Source organism: Diceros bicornis, chromosome 26 (genome assembly GCF_020826845.1).
Source record: "Diceros bicornis minor isolate mBicDic1 chromosome 26, mDicBic1.mat.cur, whole genome shotgun sequence".
NCBI classification, from domain to species: domain Eukaryota; kingdom Metazoa; phylum Chordata; class Mammalia; order Perissodactyla; family Rhinocerotidae; genus Diceros; species Diceros bicornis.
Window position 1 is genome coordinate 11,833,904 of NC_080765.1, and position 26,868 is coordinate 11,860,771.

The 26,868-nt window shown below is 56.6% G+C and overlaps 1 protein-coding gene across 1 annotated transcript; it reads right to left on the reverse strand.

The window, feature by feature from the left end:
* Positions 1–8,479: 8,479 nt before the first annotated feature.
* Positions 8,480–21,426, reverse strand: AMZ1 (archaelysin family metallopeptidase 1). The gene is made up of 6 exons (XM_058569392.1): positions 20,157–21,426; positions 18,296–18,463; positions 13,788–13,916; positions 13,271–13,440; positions 12,509–12,685; positions 8,480–9,955 (listed from the first exon to the last, which is right to left on the reverse strand). The coding sequence occupies exons 1-6, from the start codon at positions 20,458–20,460 to the stop codon at positions 9,395–9,397; spliced, it is 1,509 nt and encodes a 502-aa protein (XP_058425375.1). The 5' UTR covers positions 20,461–21,426; the 3' UTR covers positions 8,480–9,394.
* Between the last annotated feature and the right edge of the window lie 5,442 nt (positions 21,427–26,868).

A 26,868-nucleotide genomic window follows, 5' to 3' on the forward strand; every position in this document is an offset into this window, starting at 1 on the left:
CAAATGAGCATAATCCCAGCTATTCACAGTCAAGGTGGGGCTTTCCCATAGGACCGAGTCTCCTGACAGGTTTCGGAGCCCAGCCTGCTCTGGGTTGCCAGGCTCAGTAGCCTGGGCCAGGTGGACCGCACATTTCGTCCAGTAAGGCTGACCGCGGGTCCAGAAGTGGGAGGTCGGACGGAAGGGCAGTTGAGAGCACGGCCCACTTTGGGTAGGCTGTAAACAAGCCCTCCCATCTCAGTTCTGGTGCATTCTGGTACTGGTTCAGGGGTTCACCTCTCCCAGCTGACTTCAGAGTGACTCCAGTCGAAAGGGAGATTGAGAACAGGTTTGCAGAGAGGCCCCGTTTTGTGATCTGCAGTCTCCCTGAAGAAGAGGTCGGAAGCTGGTCTGTGCCGCGGCTGGTGGTGTGGGAGCGCTTCGAGGTGCCACGTGAGGCTGCTGGCCGTCCGCGCCCACCAGTACCCACGCCCCTCTGCACTCTGGCCCCTCCATTCGATACCTGGCTCCTGGGGAAGCCTCCACAGCCTTGGGGTGATGCAGGAGGTCCTCTCCACCACTGTCTGTCACGTTGCCCTCCTCAAAAAAAGGTTAGTACCAGCTGTAGGCAGAGAGTGCTCCGTCATCTTAGAGACTTGGGAACTCAGATTGTAAAAATGGAACCAGACTCAACCTGAAAGCCTAACAAAGTCGGTTCCTTATGGCTCTCCTCCTCACCCAAGCTGTCTGGATGAGCCTGAAAGCTTCTTCCGATTCCCCTGCAGTCAGGTGGACCGGGCTTTGCGGGTGGCGGGTGGGGAGGCGGGTGGCGGGTGGGGAGGCGGGTTTGCGGGACTCACGTGCAGCCTGTAGAAACTCTGGCCGTGTTCTCCATCATCTTTCCTGGGAGGAGTTTACCTGCATGTTCTTTAACAAGCCTGTTTAGGGAGAAATTTAAAATAGATTTCTACGGAGTCTGTCCATCTCTAGAATCTTGAAGAATGACCTTTTGACCTATTACGCAAATCATTTGAAAACATTCCATGTGTCCTTAACTCCCTTCAAACCAACTAAAACTGATGGGCATGGTATTCTCTGTTGCCACAGGGCAGCCGGGAAGTTCAGTGTTAATATTCTCAGCCCCCTTCACTCCCATGTGTCCTCAGGTCACCTTACACTGCTGCGGGGTGTGGTCCCTGTGGTGCAGCCCAGCTGCTGCTGCAGTGGTGTGGAGGACCCTGCGGAGGCGACAGGGCAGCGGCGGCCTTCAGCTTCAGCATTCACTACAGAAACTGAGCTTTGAGCCCTCCGAGGGTCTTTACACACTGAAAGGAAATACCAGGAATAGCAGCTGAGTCTCCATCTCGGGCACCTCCCCTGGGAGTGTGGCTGTGGCCTCAAACCCGCCCCCAACGGGCACCCGCTGTGCTGTCCGGGGCCTCAGTTCATGGATGATGTGTGCCAGGTTAAAATATAATATGAAGTGTAAAAAGTGTATTTTATAGCTACGGCAGTTGGTTTAACATGTGTATATATGATTTTTATAAATCTATTAAAACTTGCCTTAAATTATGTTTGTTTTCCTGGTGTCTTGCATCCTGTTGAAACTCCAGCTCCCACATCTGTACAGTGAAGTCTTGTGAACGGAAGGACGTGTGTGACCGTGGACCTGTGAATGCGTGGTTAGTGTTGTGTCCTTAGGCTTCCTGGGTAAAACCCTACCTTTTGGGCGGGCGCCTCTTCGGAAGCAGAGATCTCTTTGTGGGTTTCATTGCGTATGTGGTGCACACGTCATGTGCCAAGGCCACCAAGCAGGAAAGTGAGGTAAGTGGGTTATTACGGTCCCAGATCTGGGCCTTTGACTCTCCTTAACCCTGTCCCCTGCTCGCTTTGCATCCTCTCAGGGGCTGGTTCCCTTGGCAGGGATCTCAGGTACTAGCCAGAGGTTATTCAATGACAGAGTCAGTCATCTTTCAACTTAATGACCATTACAGGTGCAGACCTGCGGTGTGGGTGAGTGTAAGAGAGTGGCTGAGTGACTGTGTTGAAGCTACAGCGTCAAGGCAGAAAAAGTGATCTAGGTAATCCTAGTATAAATAGAAATAATGACACGCCCCCCAAAAAACTGGCCTTTTCTTTTTGTTATATCACATCAGAAGCATCAACCGTGACCTTGGAAAACATGGAAATGGGGAATAAGCATTTATAAAGTGACCCAGTTTGATAAGTTTTTTAAAACCTCAGCAGAGTGACCCGAACATAGGAGGTGCCTAGAGATGTGTGTTAGATGGATGTGTGTGTGGATAAATGAAGGAAAGACCCCCCCCCAACCTGACACGCCAATGCTCCTGGGTAAAACCCTACCTTTTGGGCGGGCGCCTCTTCGGAAGCAGAGATCTCTTTGTGGGTTTCATTGCGTATGTGGTGCACGCGTCATGTGCCAAGGCCACCAAGCAGGAAAGTGAGGTAAGTGGGAGGATCCTGGATCCCGGATCCAGGGATCCGGGAGGATCCCTGCTGAGGAGAAGAGCGGAACATTCCATTTCTAGGAAGGGCCTCGCACGAGAAGCTGCCCTCCACGAGGAAAGCCCTAGCAGCCTTATAAATAGATTCTAAGGGGTGCTGTGCAGTCTAAGCAGGAAGAAATTACTTATTAAATTCACATGATGAATGCTTTTGTTGTCAGACTTCTAGAATTTCATCCTCTTCCCTCAAGGCTTTTTTCTTAATTCGGGTGTATAGCATTAACTTTGAGAATGAAAATATAGTATATAAGCATTACAGGAAATTTGAATTACACGGAATTTATTCCATGTATCAAAGTCATCCGTAGTCTCAGTACTGAGATGCCTACATTTAGATACATTCCCACAGGCTTCTGGACTTCTGAAAATAAGAACGATGCCAATCAAGTCATCTAATCAACTCGTGATTGAGCTGGTGTCATTAGGATGGAGTTGCCATTGAGAGATGCCTGTTGCGGCTAATGCTGAGGGGCTGGGGGCTCCGTGGTGCGGAGCAGGAAGGACACTCGGCCCCGTGGACAGCCCTGCGCCTCTTTTAGGCTTTGCACCTGCTCGGAGTCCATGCGAGCCGGGGTTGTGCTGACGAGAGCTCCACGTGGAATGACCGCTTCAGGGAGAAGCAGGACGAGGGCAGGGCAGGCCCGAGGACAGAGAGGAAGAGGAGGTCACTCGTGTCCACCTCCACCTCCCACACAAGCCCCATGGGCCTCAGTCCCATCCCACCACAGGTGTTGGGAGGCAGCAGGACACCTTAGTCCCCACCGTCCACTTCGAGGGGCCTCTCCGGTGGGACATTCAAGGGAACGGCCCCAGGTCATTCCCAGGGGACGTGGGTGGGGAAACGGTCAAGGTCTGCTATCCTTTCAGATAATAGTGCTGCCTTTTTTAGGTTGTCCCCTCCCTACTTTTTTTTTTTTTTTTTTTTTTTTTTTGTGAGGAGGACCAGCCCTGAGCTAACATCCAATGCCAATCCTCCTCTTTTTGCTGAGGAAGACTGGCCCTGGGCTAACATCCATGCCCATCTTCCTCTACTTTATATGGGACGCCGCCACAGCATGGCTTAACAAGTGGTGCATCGGTGCGCACCCGGGATCCGAACCGGCGAACCCTGGGCCGCCGCAGCGGAACGTGCGCACCCAACCGCTTGCGCCACCGGGCTAGCCCCTTTTTTTTTTTTTTTTAATAATTTTATTTATTTTTTTCCCCCAAAGCCCCAGTAGATAGTTGTATGTCATAGCTGCACATCCTTCCAGTCGCTGTATGTGGGACGTGGCCTCAGCATGGCCGTAGAAGCGGCGCGTCAGTGCGCGCCCGGGATCCGAACCCGAGCTGCCAGCAGCGGAGCCCGCGCACTTAACCGCTAAGCCACGGGGCCGGCCCCCTACCTATTCTACTCGTACATTTAGGACGGGAGGCCGGGGCTCCTGCGAGGTCCTGCCTTTGACATCAAGTGTCTCCTCAGAAAAGCTTTCTGCGTGCTTGGGCCCCCCAGGATGCTCTCACCTCTCCTTCCAGGAACCCCTTTGGCCACTAGCTCTGTCCCCCGGTTTGTGACTCCCATTTGACAAATAGGGTGAGAGGCCTGTCGCGTGCCAGCTGCTCCCGCCACCAGCTGCAGCCTGCTCAGAACAGCTCCTCCAGACGAGAGGCCTGTCCCCATAGACCAGTCAATAACCTGCCACGTGAAATTCAACCCTCACTTTAGACAGGTGTCACAAGAAACAGTGAAAATAAGTTGGCTTTTGTTGCTAAAAGGCTGAAGGAGGGAAAGGAGAAGGTGACAGTTGGCGCTGCCCTGGGAGCCCTCTGTTTCATCGGGTCTCTTGTTTGTGTGGCAGGTGAGTGCGGGCTACCTGTGCTGGGGGTGGGCCCAGGAGTCGGTGTGCACAAAACATGGCTTCCTAATTAGATCCCCGCTGAGCGGGCCAGTGAGGGACCCATTAAACTCACAAATGTGGATGCTGAATGCCATAGAGTCTTGGTTAGACTGTCGCTGGAACCAAGATGGGGGCCGTGGTGGCCTCGGCTGAGAAGTGACGTTTAAGCTGTGCTCCAGCAGAGAGCTGCACTGTAAGAGGCCTGAGGGCAGGGGACAGGGGCTCTCAGGAGTCCAGAAGCCAGGCTGGCAGGAGCCCGTGAGAGGAGTGGAGTCCGATGAGGACGGAGGGGTCCAGAGCCAGGTGACACCGGGCCTGGACCAGTTTCAATACAACAAAAGCGTGTTGATTAAGATGCTCGGGTGATGGCCCCTCGGGGTGGCCTCTCAGGGAACCTGGTGGATTGCATTTCTGGTGAATTCGTTGCGAGCCTGGGTCATCTCAGAGGTGTCTGGGATTGGAGGGCCCTGTTGCAGGTCCTCCCTGGGGCGAGTCCTCTGGCAGCCTGTAAGCGGGGCTGTAGCACTCAGTCACCTCTTTGATGAGTGAGTCCTTGGGTCGCCCCTGGTCGTCACTGAGGTGGGGTACTGGGCTGAACACATAGTGGCCCCAGGACATTTCTTGGAAATTGCTTTTTAAAATAAACCCCTGGCATAAGCTTGTTTTCATTTGCCTCCTTACCCAAGAAGCCAAGTTCAGAAATAAACCTCGGTTATTCTGGGTTCTCATTAATCAAGGTGCCGCTCTGTGGTGCTGGGAAAGGAGAGGCTCTGGGAGCCGTTTCTGCAGTTATTTACGTCGGTTTCAACAGCTCCCGCAGCCACGGCTCTCTGCAGCCAAGCAGCAGGCACTTCCTAGATTGTTCTATCATGTTTCGCTTTCACAGCTGTCGTTCTAAGGGCCATAAATTTGCTATTTCCTTGACACGGGGTTCCTCTGTGATCACCCCGCAGGATCAGGACTCATCTGGCTCACGACAAGGCTCCAGCTCTGGGAGCAGGCTGCGGTGGAGAGCCACCCTCGCGGGCCTCTCCGGGCTCCGGGTGGGCTCCGCGGCCGGGCCGCACAGCGCATAGCCAGCTGAGAAGCTGGCCTTTGTTGGCTCCCAGGGCACGCAGCCTCCCGCTCATGTTTGTGAGCCGCCTCGGGAAGCCCTGATCCCCCTGGTCTTCACAAGGATAAAAATACTCCTGCTGGGCACTCGCCCTCTTTATACAAACAAGTCCGCGAAGCCCCAGCAGCTCCAGCTTTGTTTAAGTTGGCATCTGCGCCCACAAGTGCTGGCCACCCACCCGGGCCTTCCTCGGACCTCCAGAGAGGCTTGAGCCCGAAGATGCTGTCGCCGCCAGAGAGCTTCCTGGTAATCTTAGAAACCAAGGGCAGAGCCGGGGCGGAGGGGGGCTGCTTGGGAATCAGGGTGCAGGTTTCCTGCCCCTCGTGTCTCTGCCTCCCCTTCCTGCTCAGACTGATCCAGTGTGCGCTCCTAAGAAAGACCTAGAATGCAGAGGGTCAAGGCAGAGCAAACTAGGTCTGAATTTTGGCCCTGTTGCTCTGCAGCTCCGGGCAGATTACCAAACCCAAGTCTCGGCTTGCTCCACCCTAAAGGGGATGAGGGCCTCAGGCTTGTGGGCTTGTTCTGAGGATGAGGATGGGGATGGGAGCACTTCCCTGCACTTGGCGGGACCTGTTCAAGGGGGCGTTTATCCTCAGGGAAGACGGGCCTGGCCTCTCCGGGCGAGTTTGGTCCAGCAGCCGCCCCTGTCTGTCAGCTGTGGAGAGCGGCTTCTCAGGGCTCCGTGCGTGGACCTTCTCTGTGTGTGCGTCCCTGGAATGCTACAGCCTCTCCTTTGAACTTGGTGGGATCTAAATTTGGACTCTGAGCTTTAACATTAGCTGCTTGACTAAGCCACCGTGTGTTTATTTTTTCTTTAAGCCCTTTTGGAGATTTCTTTCCTCCCAGAAAGGTCTGAATCAGATGTCCCATGGGATGGTATTAACAGGACCACATCCCTCCTCACTGACCCACGCTCTGGAAATGTAGGGGCTGGCAGGGGACTCCTGGGCTAAAGACACTTCCCTGTCATGTCAGGGTTTACACGAGGCGGGGCAGGGGGAGGCGGGTGTTGGAATGATTCTCCTCTCACTGGTCTGATGATGATGAGTTTGGGCTTTGGGGAGGAAGAGGGAAGCAGGGCTGTTGGAGGGGATCTGCTGCCTCTTAGACTGAGACGTTGCTTCTCATCCCTCTTAATCAACCATAGTTTCGCCGTATGTGTTTAAGCTACTTTAGATGGCCCACGTCGATTTCCTGGCCCCATCTCACACACGAACAGCAATACAGATAATGTCACACCCCCGAAGTATTTTTAGCTCCATTCAGGGCCCTCCGCCTGGGCCCACCGAGATGTCTGAGTTCCCTCTCGGAGGGGAGTCTGCCAGCAAGCTCGGAGACCTGTCCTTACGACTCACAGGGACTTTGGACAGATAAGGACATGAGAAAGCATTCAAGTCGACTTTGTACATTTACAAAAATAAAATCCAGGGCCCTGTGCTTCTGGGAAACCACTATCTGCAGACAGTCTAGCTCAGTCAAGGCGCTCAGCTGTGTCGTGGCTTGAGCCTGAAGAATTTAGAAAGATTTGTGGACTGTGACTTTGCTGGAGGGGGTAGCGTTCATTATCTCCTCCTCTGCCAGAGCCTTGTCCCCTGGGGACTGTCCCAAGCTGCTCTTCACCCCCGTCAGGGACAGAACCTGGGGCTTATGTTTGAGCAGAGGAAGGCATCTTTGATCTCTGTTCCTAAGTTTTATTTTCAAAACGTTCCTCCCAGCAGCTATTTTAAAAAATTAGACTCCATCTGCAACTGGTGAAGCCATGGAGGAAGGGTCTGTCCCTTCCCACTTCAGAATGCTTTTTTGGGACATTTATCACAGTTGAGAGCCAAAGGTCATGGGCAGAGAGAGACAGTGCTGAGAAGTGGGAAATAACCCCGGGAGCGCCCTCCCTCAGTCTGAGCCAGGCTGCTCCGTCACCTCTGTTTGATCTTGCATCATCCCAGTGACTGACCGTTCCAGAAGACAGAAGGAAATTGGAAAACAGGAAAGATGATGCAGAGGCGTGATGGCCAAGCCAGGCAGTGAACACTGACTGGGGCAGGTTTTTCATAAATGTTTTCCCATCTCACATGTTCTTCCAGAACCTTGCAACCCCCCATTAAGAGGTGGAATCTATGTCCCTTGCTATGAATCTGGGGGGGCCTTTCTGCCTTAATAGAGGATGGCAGAAGTGACACCCTAGGACGTTGAAGCTGAGTCATAAAAGGCTACACCACTTCTGTCTGACTCTCTGGGCAATCCCACCTTGGAAGCCAGCTGCCATACTGCAAGGAAGCCCAGGCTGCTTGGACAGCACCAGGCCATGCCAGCCGGCAGCCACGTGAGCAAATCGTCCTTGAGGCCGACCCTTCAGCCAAGCTGCAGGGGCAAACCTTCCCCGCAAGCTCTGCTCACATGGCAGATTCCTGGGCTGGATGGGTTGTTGGAGTTTAAGCCACTAAGGTTAGGGTGGTTTGTTGCTGCGATAGACACCAGGCACTGGCCGCCTCCTGTTTCCATGTCGCGCTCTCTGCGGGGTCCACCCTGCCTCACTTTCTGCAGAGCCAGGCTCTTCATCTTCTCCCCTTCTTTCCATCACAGTTACCTCTGGATCGTCATGCTGCCTCTTTGCAGCCATGCAAGAGAGAAGTGGGGACCCGAGAGCTGCGTCTTTGCTTCTTAAATCCAGCATGTGGTCCTCCCTGTGCGTGTTTCTGGAACCGGGATCCAGGCTCTTGCTTGGTGCCAGATTATAAGGAAGCTGCAGGCTTCCCTGCCTGAGTGGGGCCCTCCTAATTCTATATTTGTATTTTGTACTGTTTTTCTTAGAGGGACCCCAAAATGGTATAAGCTACTCACAAAATACCTAAGCTGCCCCTGTTCCTGCCCCTTTCCAGACGGGAGAAGTAGCGTGACCCTGCTCATCACTCACGGGAACTCTGCTGTCAGAATGGAAGCGTCTCTCCCTGGGGCCTTTGATAATGAAAACGGGGTCAGTTCATCAGGAAAACATAGCAATCAAATGCGTATGCACATAAAGGAGCTTCAAATAACGGGAAGCAAAAGTTGACAAAATTAAGGGGAGACACAGACACTTGCACAGGTGTGGCTGATGTTTTCACATCTATATCAGTTCTCTCACCAGAACTAGACAAAAAGAAGATGATAGAACTAGACAAAAAAAAGTCCGTAAACACATGACGTTCTGAACACCACTAGAACCACCTTGACCTGACACTGACACTGCAGGCCACCTTTGTCAGGCTGTCCCCAGCACCGAAGGTTACAGCAGGCAGCCGTCTCAGGGCATCAGAAGGGCCTCTGCCTTACAGCACCTTCAAACCTGCAAAGCAGACGGCCTGCTTTCTCAACGTTTGTCAAGAAACAGCAACCCTCAGTGGGCACATCCTCCGGTGGGTGGTGGCCTCCCAGAACTTTCACCGAGACACCCTTGTGAAGTCCCTAAGGATCAGAATGCCATTAGCGCCACAGAAAGCGACCCTTTTGGGGGGGTGGGGGGCGGGGAGGTGCGTTGTAGATAGAGACAAGACCCCCTTGCCTCCCGCCTGAGTGGAGACCTCGGCTCTGGGCCTTGGAGGCCAAATTTGCAGTAGCAGAGCCCCCTACCTCCCGCCACCTACAATTACGTCCAGGCTGGGCCTGAGGACAGCCCCTCAGGGTGCCTGTGAACCCTCTGCTGGGACCCGGAGGCCACTGGTCACATTGCGAGTCTGGGGTCGGGACAGGGAGTGAGTGGTGGGACACAGAGCTTCTTGAGAGAGCCATCAGACCCTCCTCGGCTTCCCTAGAGCCCTCTCCTTCAGACCCCAGGGGGCCCACAGCGCCCTCGGTCACTGGGCAGCGCCAGGCCGGTGGTGTCCCAAGGAATGACAGGCCTTGGACAGGACACGCTGGCTGTGCTAATGCTCCTCGGCCTTCCAGCGACAGGGGGAGGATTCTGCCTTGGACGGTTTGCGGGCACTCAGCTTCCTCCTGAGGGAGGAGAACTTGTCCCCCAAGACCTTGCGCAGCCCTGGGCCATCTCTGCCGCAGGGCAGGTCTTGCCTGGTGGCCGGGAGCCGCCCCGTGAACATCTCCCACCGGGCGAGGGCGTCCACGGCTCTGTCCACCCGCGCCAGCTCCTCCTCAGTCACTTCCCTCTCCAGGGCCTGGATGCATGTCGCCAGCCACCGTCCGTGCTCCTTGATGGCCTCCACTGGGGTTCCAAGCTGCGGCGGGCGCTCCGAGGCCGCCAGGGAGCTCAGACCGTCCTCAGGCTCCAGCTCCGGCCCCGCGGAGAAGGCATGGCTCCACGCGTCAGGGGTGAGGGGCTCCGACAGGCTGGTGCCAGGCTCCGAGTCGCTCTCGCAGCACAGGCCCGAGTCAGCACTGCAGGGCAGGGTGTCCTCCGACACAGACGGCTCCCCTGCCTCCTGGCCCGGCCGCATCCCCACCACCGCTTGAGTCCAGGAGTAGAGTCTCTAAGAGGGAGAAACACAGGCTGAGTGTTCTCTGTATGGTCACTTACCAAGCCAGGGAGCTGCAAGGAGACCCAGCCCCTTACCTAAGGGGACCTCGCTGTCCCCAGCTACCCAGGGGCAAGTGTCAGGCTAATGACATAAGGACCCTTCTGACTGGCGTCTTCTGAAGACTGGAGCCAGGCAGACAAGCTCACAAGAGCCCTGGTAAACTTCCAGGAGCTCTGCAAGCCAGTTGTTCAACCCGACCGTTATTCACAGTTAAATTACATAGAGCTAACAATTAAATTTTAAAATCATATTGAAAGCAAAGAGAATAAATAATCAAAACTCATCACTTCCTACGTGTTTTTGCTACATTTTACCATGACATGCTTCAGGGTGATTCTCATCTGTTGTATCTGTACGTGGACACACTACCTGATGGTGTGCCACAGCAGGTCTCTCCCCAACTCTGTGTCCTGTGGCTGCTTAAAATTGGCTGTGGTGACAGAATTTACACCATGGAAATTGGCAGATGCTACAAGTCAAGGCTATTTCTTCAGAGGGCATTTCCCAACTCACCGCTGACCAGTATAGACAGACAGCAGAGACCTTTTCTGGCCAGGCCCTCGGTCATTGCCCCCAGCTATGGCACCTACCAGAGAGTCCTCAGGAGCTGTCCCAATGACCAGGGACAGAATCGATGGCCAGGGACCGACCAGAGCTCTGGGGACCACTGGGGGCAGTTCCCCTCCTACAACAGCCTGGAAGGCCAGGGTCCCTGTGGGGTCTCCCGGAGCCCCTCTTCAGAGGAGCACTGCAGCTCCTCCCTCCCTCGGGCTCCCCCTCTCCTAACCTCCTCAGAGCCCCTCCAGTCACTGAATGACGTTCACTGGGGACAAAGGGAGTGGGTCCAACATTTCAGAGGATGCTCTGGGCTGGCAAGAGGGGTTACCCCTCCAACTCAGATCCAGAGCGGGGCCAGACCTCACCGGGTTAGGGGTCAGGGAAAGGCCTGCTTCCCAGCCGGGAGGGGCATGTGTACAGGTGAGAGGATAAAAGCTATAGGAGTTCATGTCGGGGGAACAGAACCCCGAGGAAGGACATAAAGGAGAAGCCCAGTCCGTTTTTGCAGACCGGACCTTGTCTCGCTTCACCTTACACGCACCATGAGGATCATGAGCTGTTTACCGCCAAGTCCCTTGACCCTGCGCTGGTCAGAACAGCAGCCAGCGTTGGCGGGACACTGGAGACCATGCCAATTACACCCTCATGAGGACCGCTGGTCACTATTCAGCAGCTGCGGCAGCTATGGCGCCTACCCTCAGCGGGTCTGCCTCTGGTCCCCCTCCCCAACCAGGCAGGCCGTTTTCTCCATGCTCCTTGATATTCTGTTTACCAGGGAGTCGTCCATTCAAGAAAGATCCACACAGAGTGGCAGCTCTGAGACTTGGACATGCCCAGCCCTCTAGTTCAGGGGTCCTCAACGTGGGGTCCTGATCCGCATCCGGGAAGCTGTTAAAAACGCAAATCCTCACCCACCCCAGGGGCGTGGGATCAGAAACCCGCCGCCCTGCGGCCCTGGCTGCCCGGCCTCCAGGAGGAGGAGGTGGGGGCTTCCCAGAACTGCACAAGCTGAGCCTCGAACACAATGACATTCATTTAAAGCTTTCGGTCTAAAACTTCTGATTTTAAAATCAAGTCAAAGCTATTTGGTTGACAGGCCTTGTGCCTTTATTCAAATGAAACCTTTTTTTAACTTGGTATTTTCATGCAAAGGTCGGTTTAAAGAAAAAGTAAACACGACCTGCCTTTGAATTCTGAACTCAGAGTAAAGTTTCTGAGCTTGCAAACCAATCTTCCCATTTCCCTGGGGCTCCTTGGCCACCTGGGGACCCCCTCGCCTGCCTTGGGCCTGTGCGCCCAGACAATGCCTCAGGCCGACAGCAGAGGGCGGCATCTCCCCGCTGGCTCAGCCCCGAGGCAGGGCAGTGCTGGACTCAGAGAGAGCGCCTGCCTTTCTAGAGAGTCTTGTTTAGTCTGGTTCTGCCTCCTCCTGAGAGGCCTGCCCTTCCTCTGGGTGGCAGTGAGCCACGGAGAGAAAAAGCTCTGCTGGGGCAACCACACTGTCTGCGGGGATGCCCCGAAGGCCCCTTCGAGATGCAAGAACTCGTGTGAGTAGGTACAGGGAGCACGGGAGCAGGGTCCAGCCCCGGGTCAGTGCTCGGTAAATACAAACTCTGATTGATGTTGCCTGAGAAATAAAAGCCATCTGCCCGCGGTCACTCCTCCACCCCAGTGCCACCTGCCATGGGCTAGGCTGGGCTAAGGACTCAACATGCTGCCTGGCGAGAACAATCGGACCCCGAAGAGCTGGACACAAGACGGGTCTTTTCACTCCACCTGGGGCCCTGCACTGCCGGGACCCAGCAGTTTACAAAGGACGTGCATCCGTTCCCGCTGTTTCTCTGATCCCTGTGCACAGGCAACAGGCCCTCAAGGCCTTCTGCTCTCCCTGCCTGAGGGCGTGGACCTCTCCAGGCCCGGGGCAGCCACCCCAGGAGCGCGACTCACTTTGTACCTCTCGACGAGCTTGAAGCCCAGGACGTGCTGCAGCTTCCGCAGGCAGATGGGACAGAGGTCCAGGGGCCGCTGCAGGGCCTCGTCCAGGCTGAGCGCGCCCTGCATGAGGCAGCGGAGCCAGCGGCAGTTCCCCAGGCCCAGGAGGTGGCAGAGCTCATGGCACGTGACCTAAGGGAGAAGGCCCACTGCCGTCCCTGCAGCCTTGATGCCCATCCCCCAGCAGATCCCCAGGACACCTGGGCAGCCCCACCAGGCCTGAGCGCCGCCCTGGGAGGGGCCAGAGGGCCGGGAAGTGATCCAAGCCCTGTCTCTGGCCTCCACCCAACTGCACAGCAGGCCAACTGACATCTCCGGGGCCGCAGCACCCGTAGCCCACTCGGCCACGGGGAGAATGGTGAGCTGGCGCGGTCAGCTCTGGCGCACCCGGCGTGGGGGTTTGGGCTTCAGACAGACACGGGTTCAAATCCCAACCCGGCCACTTCACAGCTCTGTGACCTTGGCAAAGGACTTGGCGTCTCTGAGCCTTGGTTTCCATACTCTCTAAAGTGAAGGGTCATCCTCCTCATTGTCAGGACTGGACAGTGTAACTGGCTGGACACAGAGAGGGCTCAACTGGTGTCTGCTCATGTCCTTCTGTCTGATTCCACATCCTTAGCATCTTCCCAGAGCTTGCCAGAACCCCCAGCCCTTCTAGCCTCTTCCCGTCCCCCATCTTCTCCCGCCACCTGTGCAGCGCCCTGGCTCCACACCCACCTTGCAGCACTGGACCATCCCCAGGGCGCTGAAGCACAGGGCCCGGCCTCTGTCCTGTACAGGGGTCTCGGAGCCGTCTGCTGCCGCCTCTGCCGGGGCCGGATCAGAGGCGCTGGGCCCCAGCTGCAGGAAATCCCCTGAGAACCGGGCGAAGCTGCAGATGCCCACTTCTGGGGAGAGGCAGAGAGATGGGGGCTCAAGAGGCAGCCTTGGCTTCAGGAAGCCCACGGGCAAAGCCACGCTGTCCTCAGGACACACAGGTCCTGGAGGCCCTGCCCTGCCAGCAGGTCCACATGAAGGCAGCCCCAGGGCAGAAGCCCAAGTCTGAGGAATGGCTCCTTGCTCAGAAGGAGCTAGAACGCAGGACCGCACATTCCAGCGCAGCCAATTCCATATTCGCGCGTCATCTTCCCTGGGAGTGAGAGGAGGAGGAGGGGTCGAGGTGCGCTGTGCACGCGGCCCTGCCCCCCACCCCCAACATGGGCTGACGCAGGAGGCTGCCAGGGCCCCGGCTCACCATGGCCTGGAAGGAACTTGCCGAAGGTGAAGCTCCAGGCCTCGCAGGGGTATAGGTCGGACAGCGTGAGGCCCAGCACACACAGCGCGTCCCCCGGCTTGCTGCTCCTCAGGAAAGACAGGATGCCGTCTGAGGGCGGAGAGGGCCGGAGGGGACAGTGAGGGGGAGGCTGGGGACCCCGTCCCAGCCCCGGGCTCAGGGCAGGCACACTCTGTCCTCCCCTCTTCCTCCGCCTCCGACCAGCCCTTCCCAAAGTCGCATGTGAGCTAGTAACCTTCCGCAGGAAACTGTCAGTCTGAGGCAGAGATCTCAAAGCAGCAGAGCTGCCCTGTGAGGGCCTGGGGCTCAGGGTCAGGCAGCCTGGGTCAGGTGGCCAAGTAAGATCTCGGAGTCTCTGTTTCCTAAACTGTCAAGAGAGCTGGGTTGGACATGGTAGTCCACAGTGCCCAGCGATGTCCAAGCAGGGACGCCAAAGAGCCCGCTGGGCCAATGAGATCGGCGTTCAGGGGAAAGCACCACTGCAGCCACGGGGCGGGATGAGCTGCCACGGTGGCTGATTGATGGCCCCAAAGATGCCCGCACTAGTCCCTGGGGCCTGTGAATGTGGTACCTCGCAAGGCAGAAAGGACTCTGCTGATGTGATTAAAATGGGAAGCTCATTCTGGATTATCCAGCCGGACCCCTTGTAGTCACTAGGGTCCTCATAAGAAGAGGCAGGAGGGTCAGAGAGAGATCGAAAGGTGCTATGGTGCCGACTTTGAAGATGGAGGCCACGGCCAAGAGCCAAGGAAGGCAGGCGGCCTCCAGAAGCTGGAAAAGGCCAAGAAACCGATTCTCCCCTGGAGCGTCCAGAAGAAACCAGCCCTGCGACACCTTGACTTGAGTCCAGGGAGACTTCTGACCCACAGAACTGTAAGAGGACGAACGTTGTTTAACCCACTAAGTTTGCAGTGACTTATTAGAGCAGCAAAGGGAACTGAGACAGCTCCCAGGAGCGTGTGTAGACAGAGACTGGAGAGGAGCCTGGAGCGACGCAGGCAGAGCGGCCAGCGAGGTCCAAGAGCAGGACAGGGGCCTTAGGGGGAGCTGGGCCATCAGTAAGATGGGGAGCACGGGGGCGGGCAGGTGGGGAGCCGAGGAGCAGCGAGGTGTGGAAGTTCCTCTTTGATCATCTGTGTTTCCTCAGCAAGAACAGGGAGCAAGGTCATCATCATCAGAGGAGGAGGAGGAGAAGGTGTGAGGGCCCTCAGGGCTCACAGTCACGCATTTATGAGGAGTACGCGTGGGCAGACAGGAGTCGGATTTACCCAGGTGTGGACAGGAAGGGGAGGAGAGTGGGAAGCCACGTGGTGAAGCATGAAACCAGAGCCTGGGAAGGATGGAAGTGAGGGCAGGAGGCGGATCAGGGGCCGGGAAAAGGTGCAGGACAGCAGGTTGTAGCCGATGGATCAAGGAACCGTTAGTGGGGGCACTGGAGAGACTGAGCAAGAAGTCTGGGAGGAGGCGTCTCCAGAGATGCTGACGCCCCTGTTGTGGAGACGAGCAGGCCTCGCTCGGTGCTGTCTGTAGAAACACAATGTGAGCCGGATAGGCAACTAAATCCTAAATTTTACTAATTCTAAAGTAAAATAAACAGATCAAACTGATTTTAATAGTATACTTCATTTAACTTAATATACCAATATTATTTTAACATGTAATCAAATATTTAAAAATTAATAAGATGGTTTCCATTGTTTTTCATGAAGTCTCAGTTCTGGTATGTGATTTGCACTTACTGCCCATCTTGTTTCAGACCAGCCACATTTACGTGTTCAGTGGCCACATGTGGCCAGTGGCGACTGTCCCCGTCAGCACAGGTCTAGGCTATGACCTTGGGAACAAATGGCTGAGATCTTGGAGGAGGGGCCAAGAAACATTCGCTCTTAAGTTGACAGTGATGATGACGACTGTTATAGGTTGAACTGAGTCCCCAAAAAAGATATGTTGAAGTCCTCACCCCGGGTTCCTGAAATGTGACCTTATTTGGAGATAGTCTTTGCAGATGTCATCAAGTTCAGATGAGATCACTAGGGTGGGCCTGATCCAAAACGCCTGGTGTCCTTATAAGAGGAGAAGAGACACAGGGAAGAAATGGTGTAACGATGGAGACAGAGATTGGAGTGAGGCAGCTCCAAGCCAGGGCACACCAAGGACTGCCAGCAGCCACCAGAAGCTGGACGAGGCAGGAGGGATCCTCCCCCAGAGACTTCAGAGAGAGCATGGCCCTGCCAACACCTTGGTCTCATGCTTTCGGCCTCCAGAGCTGTGAGACAATACGTTTCCGTTGTTATATGCCACCCAGTTTGTGGTGCTTTGTTACTGCAGCCACAGGAAGCTAATACAGTGATCTAAACCAAGTTACTCTGACCATGAGACCGGAACCCTGCATGACCTCTGGGCTCTCCCTGCTGGTTGAACCTTCCTGAGCCCACTTCTGCCCCAGCACTCCACGCAGCCTCTGAGGTGTAGGGCTGGGGACAGCAGTCCGTTCACTAAGCAGCAGGGAAGAGACGTGCACAGGTGACACTTGACCTTATGCCCCTCAGTGCTGGGGTCCCTGAGGCCCACCACTGTGCCTGCGGCAGCAGGGATGGACGCTTGGCTTCTCCCGAGTCTCTCAGAGACATGAGTCAGGTGGAAGCAATAGCAGGTGTGATGGCACCGCGTGTGGCATGAGGAGCTGAGGAAGGTGGGAGGCAGGGGGTCCCAGGCCCTGCACTTGGGCGAGAACCAAGCCAGGCCACTGCTCCCTGGGCCCCCTGCAGACCCTCGGGGATGGGGAAGGCTGTGCCCCCTGAGCAGGATGGGCCTCAGAGTGACCAAACCCGAAGCCGGGGACATGGAGAGGAACGTGCCACCATCGGGATGGCACCCACCCCAGCCAGGAGGTCCCATCAACCCTGAAAACTCAACCCCAGCTGCTCCATGTAACAGCAGCCAGGGAAATCAGACCAGCCCTCCCGCTAAAAGATAACCAACAAGCCATGTAAAATACAAAAAACAGCTTCTTAAAACATCTAGGATGGGAGAGGGGCTGGCTACAGGGGGCATCGAGGAAGCCTTGGGGGCGAGGCAAGCTGTTCCACACACAATTATGGTGACGGCTGGGGGATATGTGTGTTTGTCAAGATTCAAAAGGAAGAATTTCACTATATAAATTATGCCTTAGTACACAGTCACGTCTCCTCTGCCCGCCTGTGCCAGATTCAGAGGCTCAAGGCTCAAAGAGACAAATCTGAGCTTTCTGAGATGGGGGAGGGTGACCCTGACCACACACCCCCTCCTCTGGCTGTCACCCCAAAGGGCTGCGTGGGGTAGGGGGTTGCAGACTGTGCTCCTGGGGTCACCAGGTGGCCCAGAAAAGCTTTGTGTCTTTGTCCCCGACAGTCAACACCCTTAGGTGCCTGGCAGAGGAAAAATCAGTGACATCACCCCAGGCCACACATTCTTCTAAAAGTTAAACATTTTTTAGATAAGCTGTCCAGCTAACAGTCAAAGCAGACACACGATGAGGCAAGGTAACTGAGATGGAATGAGCAGAAACAACACAGAGAGCCCCGTGGGCACTCCAGATTGTGGGATCATCTGACACAGGCCGTGAAGCAACTGTGTTCGTGGGTACAAATGCTGGACTCAAAAATCTTAGCAGGGAACTGGAAACTATAAAAAAGTGACACTGCTAATTTGAAAAAGAATCCACCAGAAACTATAGAACTGAAAAATATGATAACTGAAACTAGAAACTCAATATAGGGGTTTAAGAGAATATTAGGTGCAGCTAAAGAGAGAATTAGTAAACAGGAGGATGAGAACAAGGCTTGGATGAAATACAAGGAAGGAAAGAAGATCCAGGAGAGAGAACATCCACCTGGAGTCCTGGACAGGGAGAGAGCGTGGCAGAGGCAGTGTCTGAAGACAGACGATGGCCGAGAATTTCCCACAACTGACCAAACACATCAGTCCACTCCTGCTAGACCCAGCATCGGCCAGAGAGAGAGGCCAGGCCCTTCTTGAGGACCCCCCCTAAACTTGAGGCCGTGTCTCCTATACATCTCAGAGCCCCAGTTCCTCTGTGCCTCTCACCCCAGCCCCACTCTCTGCAGCCACCAGTGACCCCCAGGGATTGGTGGGGTCGGGGGCTCTTCTAGACGCATATAAAGTGCTTTGTAAAGACAACAGGCTGGAGGGATGCCTTAGATGGCCTGAAAAGGGCCTGCTTCACCTGCTCTGCATGTCTGGAGTTTTCCAGCGGACACTGGGCTGTGTGGTCAAGTCTCCAGACCCTCTTCTGGGCAAGGAAAGAACACCTGTCTTAGTTCTCCTTTTCAAAAGGCTGGGAAATAGATGTTTCCCACCAAAAAAGAGTGGGGGATTCCTTCCTCCCTTACCTTCTGGAAGGGCCTCTGGCTGAGTGGCAGACGCCTGCGCCTGTGTCAGCCTGAGCCGGCCCCGCCGGGCTCACTCACCTGTGTGGAGCTGCAGCCTGTCCGAGTCCTGACTGGGGCGCGAGGAGCAGTGGATGGACGCGGCCTCCACCGAGGGCAGGCACCTGACCTGCAGGCCCAGGAAGAAGGCCTCCGCGCAGCTGCGAAGGTGGTCCAGCAGAGCGCCGCCCGCCGCGCCCTCACTCAGATCTGGGGGCAAAGCAGCGCCGTCAGCCCACCGCCCACTCCGTGGAGCCCCCGCCTGCCCGTGCCCAGCACCCCAGGAGCCCCGCCAGCACCGGCCAGCTGGATGTGGGCCTGCCTCCACAGAGCAGAGAGTCAGGTACAGAAAAGAGACCTCAAGCCCATCTTTTTTAAAAGGGGAAAAAAAGGAGAAAAATGGAAGAAGAGTCAACGATGAAAGGAGAGGAATCACCACAGCACCTGACGACCGGCGGGAGCGCAAGGAGGCCGGGCCTCCTCCAGCCCGAGTCCCCGAGGCTGACCATGTGGGGCAGGCTACAGGCAGCCTGCTGGGTTTAATCTGCGGAAAGCCAGCCTGGCAGGGCAGGGAGTGGGGCAGAGGGAGCGCACAAGACGAGGCCGTGTAGGTGGGCGGAGGCATCACCAGAGGGAGCACCATCAGGTCGCATTTTAGGAGGACAGAGGGACATGGATCAAGGGTGGAAGCCGGGAGACCTGTGAGAAAGTGGCTGCAGTGTCCCTGGGCCGGTTAGAAATGCAGATTCCCAGGCCACCTCGGCCCTCCTGCACCAGAACCTGACCTTTAACAAGATGCCCGTGTGTCTGCTCATTAGAATTCGAGAAACACTGCTCTGAGCTGTTAGGGGGAGGTGAAATGACAAGGCTGGTTTGGGAGCTGTTTAGAGGCAGAAGCTACAGGCAGAGATGGCAGATTGGCCGTGGGGTGACGGAGATGGCTGTGGGGTGGTGATGAAGCCTGCTGAAACCCAGCCTTCCCTGGCTGGCTGTCAAGGCGCTGCCCGGAGAGGAGCGGTGTTGCTCTGACCCTCAGCATAGCTCTGGCCTCTTCCCCCTCAAGGGCAAGTGCCACCTCTGCCCCACATGCATGTGTCCTCTCCCCCAGGCTGCGGCCACCTGCCCTCGGCCGGCCCAGTGGCCAGCCCAGCCCCTCCTCCCCAGCACCCGCCAGCAGACCTCGAGGAGAACCAGCCGAGCCGTCTCAGCCCTCAGTCCACGTGGAGCCCCGTGCACCCGGTGTCCCCGCCTGTGCCGGACGACGAGCTCTGGAGGACAGTGACCCCACAGGGTCCCTCAGGCGGCACCCCCACCTGGTGCCCGGCCAGCGTCTCCCAGGACAGCCTCGGGTTAAGAGCAAGGCCTTGGGGTCAAACAGGCCTGCACTCAAATCCTGCGTCTACCCTTCGCCAGCTCTGCCACTCGGGCAGGTCGAGTGACCTCTGGCAGCCTCAGTTTCCCGGCCAGTGAAGCAGGCTGATCCTAGTCTCAGCATCCCCACTCCACTGAGGAAGGGGTCCCCATAAAGCAGTCAGCACCGTGCCTAGGACGGCGCTGGCGTCCACAGATGGGGCCAGGACGACACGTGTGGACGGGGCAGCATCTGTGCGAGGGGCAGGGTCCCATGGCCCTGGGCTTTCTGAACAGTGTCAGACTCGGGGTGGGAGCACGGTCTGAGCCCAGCTGGGGCCTCCCTGCCCCCACCCCCGAATCCCAAACACACCAGCGCTGTCCCCTCATTTCAGGTCCTCCTGGAGGCCCGGGCACCAACACCCCACCTTGTGCCGGGTTTAGGTCGATGTCCCCCACCGTGGGGTCCTAATGGCTCCAGGACGCCACCCTGCAGCTCATCACCCACTTGCCGGCCCTGCGGGGGCCACAGCCCCCCCGCCAACCCTGGTACCTATCGGCTGCAGGTAAATGTGCTTCCGTGCTGGGCTCTGCTTCCTGGGCAGCAGGGAGGCGTGGAAGGTCTCGAAGTCCTCGGGGGCCTCGGGGCGGCTGAGCAGCCAGTCGAAGGCCGTGCGGATGAGCAGCGTGCAGAAGAGGGTCCTCTGGGGGTTGTAGGCCTCGGCCAGGAAGAGTCTCTCGGCCGGGGAAAAGGTGGACACATAGAGCTGCTGCAGGGCCGGGTCGGTGGAGACTAGGGCATCCTTCAGGGCCCGGGGGCCGAAGCTGAACTCCTGGGCCGGCCTGCACTGCAGCATGGCGGGCCTGGCCTCTGCGGGGAGCCCCTGCCGCTGCCCATGAACCACCCAGGGGACGGCCACGATCTCTTCCAGAACCTTCCCGCTGGCTGATGGGAGCGGCTGCCAAGGGTTCCCCGCAGAAGGACGCTGGGCCGAGGGCCTGTGAGGCCCGGTTCTGCCTGGCGTCGGGCCTACTCAGCCACAGCGAGGGGTGGGAGACACCTCCCGGCCGTCAGCACCCTGCGGGGGGACACACACTGCTGAGCAGACACGGGCCTGTTCTCTCGGGTGGGGGAAGGAGCTCCATGGGGGACGAACGCCGTCAGAGGGGCCGGGTCCCCCAGGATGCCGCACTTGCACCCAGCCGGGGGCAGAAGGACCCTATTCTCCTTCTCTAGCAGGCTGGGTCCTTCATCCTCCCCCACGGCCAGGACACGTGTTTCCATGGGACCCCCAAGGCCACAAGCCCTGCTGGAACCGCACGAGGGGCACACAGGCCCAGGGAGGCCAGCAGCCCGATGTCCACTCTCGCACCCCGACTTTCCCCGAGCCCTCAAAGAGGGGGTGCTCAGAGGGAAACCACCCACCTTTGTGCTGAGCCCCTGCACAGTCCAAGTGGCCCCTCCGGGCAGGAAACTAGTGGCTCCTGACCCCTTGGGATCACCAAGTGCCCCTCATCGCCTGGGGCCCCACAGCACCTCCTTATCCTCCTGGCAGGGGCCCCGCATGCCTGAGGAAGGAAGCCACTATCCCCGTGTCCACGTCGCCAGGCCAGCCAGGCTAGCAGATGTCCGGGAGGAGGGCAGCCCCCACTGTGGCAGACCCAGAAGTTTCCGGCACACGATGGGGCAGGCACACGTGACGAAATGTATAAATAGGGAGATGTGGGGAAGCAACAAAGAGAGCTTTAACTGCAGGGACAGACTGGGTGGCGAGGGGACGCCAGGGAGGGACAGGAGAGCTGGGAGAACAGTGACAAAGTCACTCTGCAAATTGGAGTTTTCCTTCTGAACTGGGAGCCAGGACTGGCACATCCATGTGTTTGCCAGAAACGACGCCCCCTCCGCCACACCCCCCGGTGCCCCCCCCTCCCCGAAAAGCTGCCAGGAAATGATGAGCTCTGGTCACCAGGCCTGCTGGGGGCTTCACTTCAGGTCTGGCTCAAAGGACACACGATGGATGGGGCAGGACAAAACAGAGAAGAGAAGGGGGAGGTAACAAGGGAAACAAGCCAGAGAAAAGGAGATGCACACAGAACAGGGTAGAGAGCGCGGGATCGCCGAGCACAGGGAGAACAGCGCTGGGCTTCTTACTTTAGGAAGTCAGGCCAGAGAGGCAAACCTGTCTCCGCAGAGCACAGCGCGAGGCCTCCCAGCGCTGGCTGGAACCACGGGACGGGCCTTGTTTTGGGGGGAAGAATGAAGACACAAGCTCATATTCCCTTCGGCTAACCCCAATTTAAAATGTTCGTCCGGAAAATAAATGTATATATACATACTTATATACATATGTGTGTATTGTACATATATGTCTGTGTAAATCCATAAACACACATACATATGTAGAGGAAAACTTGGTGTATATATAATTTATAAATTTTCCTCCGGAAAATTATATACATACAATTTTTTCCAGAAGATACTATATATATCTATGCATATACATACACACAGATCAATTTTTTTCAAAGTGCTGCCTTAGATGAGGGGAGGACCGGGCTGAATGCTTACTGAGATCCCTGCCAACAGCTCTCTGCTGAATGAATTTCTCTCTGCATATATTTCACAAATTTAAGAACCAATTGCAAATGCAATCTTATATCCCTTTGACTTAGTATATTATGAGCATTTTCCCAAACCCTTAAACTTTCTATAAAAAATGCCATTTTTTAATGGCTGGCCAAAAACGCCGTGATGAACATCTCTGTACGGAAGTCTGAGATTCCCAGATTAGAAGATGCTGTGTGTGGATGTTTAAGGAATCTTGATCTGTATTGCCACTGCTTTCCAGAAGGGTCACACCAATTTACAATGCCATGAGCCCCCAAATTTCTAAGTAGACAGCAGCAAATAAAATCATCGCCAAGAGTCCGGAATCCCCCCACTATGTTCCAGGCTGGGCTCCAAGGCTTTAACACCCAGGGAAGTGGGCACAGGTATTGTCCCCATTTTCACGAAGGTGAAACTGAGGCAGAATACGGTTAAAATTAACCAAAGCCACACGGCACGTAAGGATCGGAGGTGGGATTGGAACGCATCGGTTTCCAAGCACCAGGTTTCCATCATCCAGGGCAGCAGGGCCCCACCTGCTTAGGAGCCCCTGTCCAGACCCCTGGCCCCACTGCCAGACTCCAGGCAATACTGGCGGTTTGCAGTGCGGTGAACAACCCACTCCTGGGCTGTAGGAAGAAACGCCAGACGCACAGACACTTGAGGACGGAATCACATGGCATCAGGAAGGGCCACGGGGGACAAGTTCTCCAGGGGCCAGTAAGGCGCAAGGAGGAAGCAGCGAGGACAGACCCTGTGAGCCAGAAGGACTCGAGAGATAGTTGGCATTTCCAGAGGGGGCCGGGCGGGGCCCCAGCACAGGTGGGTTTCTCCCTCCCTCCCTTCAACCCATAGTCACTGAGGGCCTGCTCATCCCTGGGGCATGGGCACCACCCGCGGGCAGAACAGACAGAGGGCCCAGCCTCATGGAGCTTAAATTCTAGAGACGTGAGGCAGACAGTAACAGGCAATAAAAGTAAATATTGTCCATAGTGTGTGAGGTGGCAGATGCCACTGGAATGAGAAAAGGCAGAGGGAGGATAGGGGTCTGGAGTGCCCAGGCTGGGCTGCCTTTTTCCAGGGAGTGACCAGAGCAGGGGAGGGTGGGATCTGGCAAAGACTGGAAGGAAGCAAAGGGGGGCGCCTGAGGGATCTGGGCCGAGTGTCCCAGGTGGAGGAGCACGTGCAAAGGCTCCGCTGCAAACACACGCATGCGCACACATGCACACACACACGTGCATGCATACGTCAGTGGGTTTGGGGCAGCAGGAGGCCAGTGTGGCTGGAGTGGAGGAGGGAGGGAGGAGACGGCCACATCGTGCGGCCCTTGGAAGGCCGTTCGTTCTTAGAGTTCTGGCGTTCTCCCCAAGCAAGGGGGAGAGTGGTGACAGGCGCTGGGTCCCATGTGCAAGCAGAGCTCTAGGAAGTCTGTCCCCTCCCCAGGGGGCCGGGCGTCATGGGGTGTGGACGCAGGACCCTCCAGGAAGCTCTGGGAGTGGTTGTGGGCTGTGAGCTCCCAGCAGTTGGGGACCCTGGGGGCCGGGCACAGGGCAGTGCTCAGGAAACCCCAGAGGAGTGAGCACCCTGAACGCCAGCCAGGGCTCTGACATGCACTTGGCCCTCTGACATTTAACCCTGCTGTGCCTCAGTTTCCTCCCCGGCACAACAGGCTTGGTACCACCTGCCTTTCTTGCCAGAGCGTGGCTGGACCGAGAAGAAAGGAGGAGATGCCCGGCTCCTGCCAATGTCAGCCCCGCGCCCACAAGCTGCCGTGAACACCTGACACCAGCGCGTCCCACCCGCCCGTGTCTGTTCCTGGACGTGGGTCACCCGGCCCTGTGTGAGGCCTCAGCTCTCCCCAGACGCTCGGCTCACACACCCTCCCCAAGCGGGGCTGGAGCCAGGCCTCACTGCTGACGGCCAGCTCTAAGTTATTCCCTTAGTGTCACAGCTGGCGCGGAATTCTTTCTGTCATTGAGAGGAGCCTATAAATTAGTTCTCTGGAGCAGCCCATGGCCTTCGGGATGCCCAGAGGGTCTCTGTCACAGCTTCCCAAAGGAGGTGAAAACAGGCAGACATCAATATCCGAGGGCGGCTTGAACCAGCCCCAGTCACCGTCCCTCCCCACAGGGCACCATCCCGTAAACCCCAAGATCACTTTTTGACCCAACACCTGGTCTGAACCCACAACTACCTGAAACTTAGCTCCCAGTATGGACCCACCTTATAGCCAAGGAGACTGAGGCTGAGAGAGGGGAAGCTTCCCTGCCAGCAAACACCTCTGAATCAGGAAAAACCTCAGGAAATGAAAAATGCCCTTCTTTTTTTTTTTCCATGGAACGTTCAAGAGCCCTGCCATGCCACATCTGTCCCAGGTGTGACTTGGACCCGAACTGTAAACCTCAGGCCCATTTCAGAGAGGACCCAGTCACAAGGCATCAGGAAGGGTCACAGCAGCACATTCTCTGGGGGAACCAGTGAGGACAGACCCCGTGAGCCAGAAGGAGCCTCGAGACATGTTCAGTCAGCGTTTCCAGAGGGGGCAGCCAGGCCTGGCACAGCAGTTCTGTCTCCATCTTTCAGACCACTGAACCCCCAAGGGCTTGTGTTTATGCAGGTTACATCTATCGATACTTACTGTGTCTGAACATAAAACTAAGAAATGTATGAAACACAAGGACATGAAATCCTGCCTCCATTAGCATCACACACACACACACATACACACACACACACGGGTGGCCCCTGGAAAAGTCCACCGCACGCCCATGAGACAACGAGAGAGGAAAGCGCAAATTAATGTCTCAGGACTGCTGTGAAAATAGCTTGAACTCACGGGTCCCCTGCAGGGTCCTGGGAACACGCTTTGAGGACTGCTGTTTCCTCTCTGAATCCTCCTCCCTGGGACAACTGTTTGCACACCCACGAGCACATGTGTGCTCAGAGCACTCCCGTAGGAAACCCCACAACACCCTGCCCCGGCACAGAGCCTCTGGCCCGCCAGCCACCGGAGAAGCCCAAAGAGCCACATTAACTCCGACAGGCACAGGCTGGCCGGTCAATGGGCCACGAGGCTCCGGGCTGGGCACAAAGGTGTTTGAGTCCCTCTGTCCTTCCATGCAGGTCCTGCTCTCTCTGGGGTGCAGGACACGGACATCTGTCCGCCCAAACAGCATTTCCTCTCAAGAAGCCCATGTGGCCACATTTGTCTTCCTGGGTCACAGGGAAACCCCCGCCGGACCCTTCCGTCCTGCCAGGTCATTTTTGCACAAGACCACTCCCCACACAGAGGCTGGACTTGGCCCAAGGCCAGGGCTGTGTCCCAGGCAGCAGGTGCCACAGGAGGGAGCCACAGTCAGAGCAGGGCGCTTCCCAGCCCTCTCCACTACTTGCCACCTTGTACACCTTGGCAATGGTGAATGCTCCAGAAGGGAACCTCCAGAGCTAAGGCTCTCCCACCATCCCTAGCACTCCGCTCATCATCGTCAGGACAGCTGCTAACCTGCTCAGAGCTCCGCCCATCATCACCTCTGCCTCACGACCTTGTGATGTCGCAGGCGCTAATATGGTCCCCATGTTCCAGACGGGGAGACTGAGGCTCAGGACGTTAAGTGACTTGGCCATGGTCACACAGCTGGGCAGTAGCTGGGCCGGATTCCATGCCATGCCTCACCCTGGAACCCAAACTCCTCACGTTCTGGTGGGTTCCAGAAGCAGAGAAGGCCTAATCCTCAGCACAGGGTGGGACGTCCCCTCTCCCCAAAACACGATGTCTCTGCCCTGCCACTGTTAATACTGGGGCCACGGCCAAACTTCTCAGCCTGCTTCCTCTTCCTCTGGGGCACTGTGTCCTCCTCTTCTAGCCTCTGTTTTGTCCGAAAGCTGGGAAAGTGCACATCCTGGTACAGACCACTTCCTCCCCCAGGGGAGGGTCTGCCAGCAGGAAGGGCAGGCTGACCAGCCAGGTGATCAAGCGCAGGCTTTCCCCAACCACGCAGCCCTGGGGGCTTGTTCTCCTCTCCGACTGGACAGATGCCCCGGCCTCTGGGCAAGAAAGCACCCTCTGATTCTTGTTATTCTGAATACGCTTTGCAAAACATCCCAGCAGCTGCATCGAGCTATTCATTAGCTGTGGCTGGAACCTTCAAGGCATTTCAGCGGCCCCACGCAGAAAGAGATAAAGGGTTTGGGGTTTCACACTTCTCAGAAGCTTTCCACTTATTAGGAGACCACATGGGTGAAGGTCTCGGTGTCAGACCCCTAGCTTCCTGTTGCAGCTGCCCTCACCTGTGAGTCCCAAATTCCACCCAGGTCACTGTTTTCTTCCCTGTGACAGAGGCAAGAGGGGACTCGCCTCCCTCCCTCATCTGACCCTGCAGCATTTTTAAGTTTAGCATCTCCCCATCACCCCATCCCTGCTTTCCTGGCTTAGAGGCACTGCCTTGTTTTCCTGGGTGTGAACAGCCAATGAGCCTCCCTCTCCACCAGCACCTGGACTTCACCGAGGCCCCCCTCCCCGACGCCCAGGCCGGAGGCGCCTGGGGTTAGGTGAGATTCTCCGCGTGCCTCCGGCTCCCCGGGGACATCCACGCCCACCGGGCCGGCCAGGAAATGCCTGCTTTCCACCCGCACCCTGGGCTCTCCCACTGCCTGTCTG

Excerpts from the sequence above, each read along its gene's own strand:
- AMZ1 (XM_058569392.1), bottom strand. The coding sequence starts at position 20,460 with ATGCTGCAGTGCAGGCCGGCCCAGGAGTTCAGCTTCGGCCCCCGGGCC. Across the intron at positions 13,917-18,295 it reads CAGGCTGCAGCTCCACACAG|ACGGCATCCTGTCTTTCCTG; the intron begins GTGAGTGAGCCC and ends CTCCGCCCTCAG. Across the intron at positions 12,686-13,270 it reads GGATGGTCCAGTGCTGCAAG|GTCACGTGCCATGAGCTCTG; the intron begins GTGGGTGTGGAG and ends CTTCTCCCTTAG.